The 1,767-nt window shown below is 42.3% G+C and overlaps 1 gene segment (V, D, J or C); it reads right to left on the bottom strand.

The window, feature by feature from the left end:
* Positions 1 to 862: 862 nt before the first annotated feature.
* Positions 863 to 1,425, bottom strand: LOC138822275 (T cell receptor alpha variable 9-2-like). The segment is given in 2 exon segments: positions 863 to 1,260; positions 1,380 to 1,425. Coding segments are annotated over 2 exon segments (444 nt in total).
* Between the last annotated feature and the right edge of the window lie 342 nt (positions 1,426 to 1,767).

Below are 1,767 nucleotides of genomic sequence, written 5' to 3'. Positions count from 1 at the left end.
CTTTAGATGTCATCCTCTTTTCCCTGGAGTTAAGCTCAGACTACAATATTGGGTAGTACCTACCCATCATGCAGAGCTGAGGTGACAGGCCTGTATCACCACACATTGCTTGGATAGACTGCCATTAAAATTTATTCTGGCTGATCTTGAAAATCACTCTGGAATGGTAGGTATTTGCCACCATTTCTGACCCTTTACTATCCTTTACATAGGGTTTTGGTATTAAGGATGAAACATGTGCTTAACCTTCCACTGGTTAAGTTAAGCTACCTTGTTTATGCTATGTAAGAAGGCCAGCTGATATGGGGAACTGCACAGGGACATTCATCACTTTGACTTTAATTATTTCTGCAATTATACTTTTACTTTTTGTCTTTCTTTTGAGCATTGGCGTTGTGTCTTTCTGATTTACTAACCAAGCAACCTTTCTTTTACATGATGGAAGTCCTTTTTTTCTCGATGAGAAGATTTTCTTTCTCCTTATTCCTTCTCTTCCTGTCCCTAAGAAGAATTCCTAGTAGGGAAAGAGCTGTGGCCTTTCTGTGACCTTTCCTTCCATGCACTGTTATTGGGCTATCATGCAGATTCCACTTTCTTTGTCACGAGTGGCCCCTTAAAAAGCAATAGGATGCAGCAATGTGGACCAAGGTGACCTGGAACAAGATATGGGGCTGGTCTTTGCAGGAATGACTACAGAGACCATTTCAATTTTACCTGGCTCACATTGGTATTACTAGACCACCATAAGAACCTGTTTCAGATTCAGTAATGAACAGCTGAACATGGTGATGTTCACTTCTTGTTCACCTGCTCTAACATTTGAATGACTTTATATCAGCAGAGAAGTTGAGGGGTGTATGCATCAGACTGTGCTGAAACCACACAGATGCCAGAGAAGAAGTTCAGCAGCCAGACCCTTGCTGTCACTCAGTTTGTGCTCAGCTTCCCCTGTGGTTTCTGCCACTGTGTCACTCAGAGCACAGTAGTACACAGCCGAGTCTGACTCTAGGACTGCAGCTTTCTCCAAGTGGAAGGAGGTATTTTCTCTATTGTACACGGCTTCAAATCCGTTGTAGCTTCCCTTGTCATTGGCCTTGGAGATGCTAAAGAGGAGCTGGGGACCTTCTCCAGGATACTGGACATACCAGAAGAGAGAAGGGTACCATGTGGCTGAATAAGTGCAGTCTATGATCATAGAAGCTCCTTCTGACACAGTCACGTGGCCTTCTTTCTGGGTCACAGAGTCTCCACAAGTCCTTCCTGGAGGAAAAAGAGAATGGTGGCACTTTGGGAATAAAGCTTTCAAGTATATTTATGGTTAAATATCTTGCTGAATTTATAGAAGAAAGTATCCAAGTTTTAAAATTGATTTTACTTACCAAACATTAAGATTATCACAGTCACTAAGCCTGGAGAAGTTCTCATCTTTAAACTCTTCACAGGAAGAAATGTTGAAGTGATGTAGAATGGATGAGTCTAAACCTTTAGCTCAGACAGGAAATGAGTTTGTATTAGGGAGCTGCTCCCTCTGGTGGACAGGGACTGAACTGGGATGAAAGTTTTCCTGGTTTTCTCCCAAAGTCAGAAGTATGTCCTCCTCCTGACCTCATTTATGAGTAAGCCTTAAGCCAGTCTTCAAGTGTTCTCTATCACTCTATGGGACAGCAATGATATTTTTAGGTCTTTAGTTGATATTAATGTACATTTGAAGACCAACCCAGTTGTGTGTGCGTGTGTGTGTGTGTGTGCGTGTGTGTGTGTGTGTGT

This window comes from Dipodomys merriami, unplaced genomic scaffold (genome assembly GCF_024711535.1).
Source record: "Dipodomys merriami isolate MVZ:Mamm:240054 unplaced genomic scaffold, mDipMer1.0.p SCAF_1, whole genome shotgun sequence".
Taxonomy (NCBI): Eukaryota; Metazoa; Chordata; class Mammalia; order Rodentia; family Heteromyidae; genus Dipodomys; species Dipodomys merriami.
The sequence above is the reverse complement of the archived record's forward strand: the minus strand, read 5'-3'. Positions and strand labels throughout refer to the sequence as shown.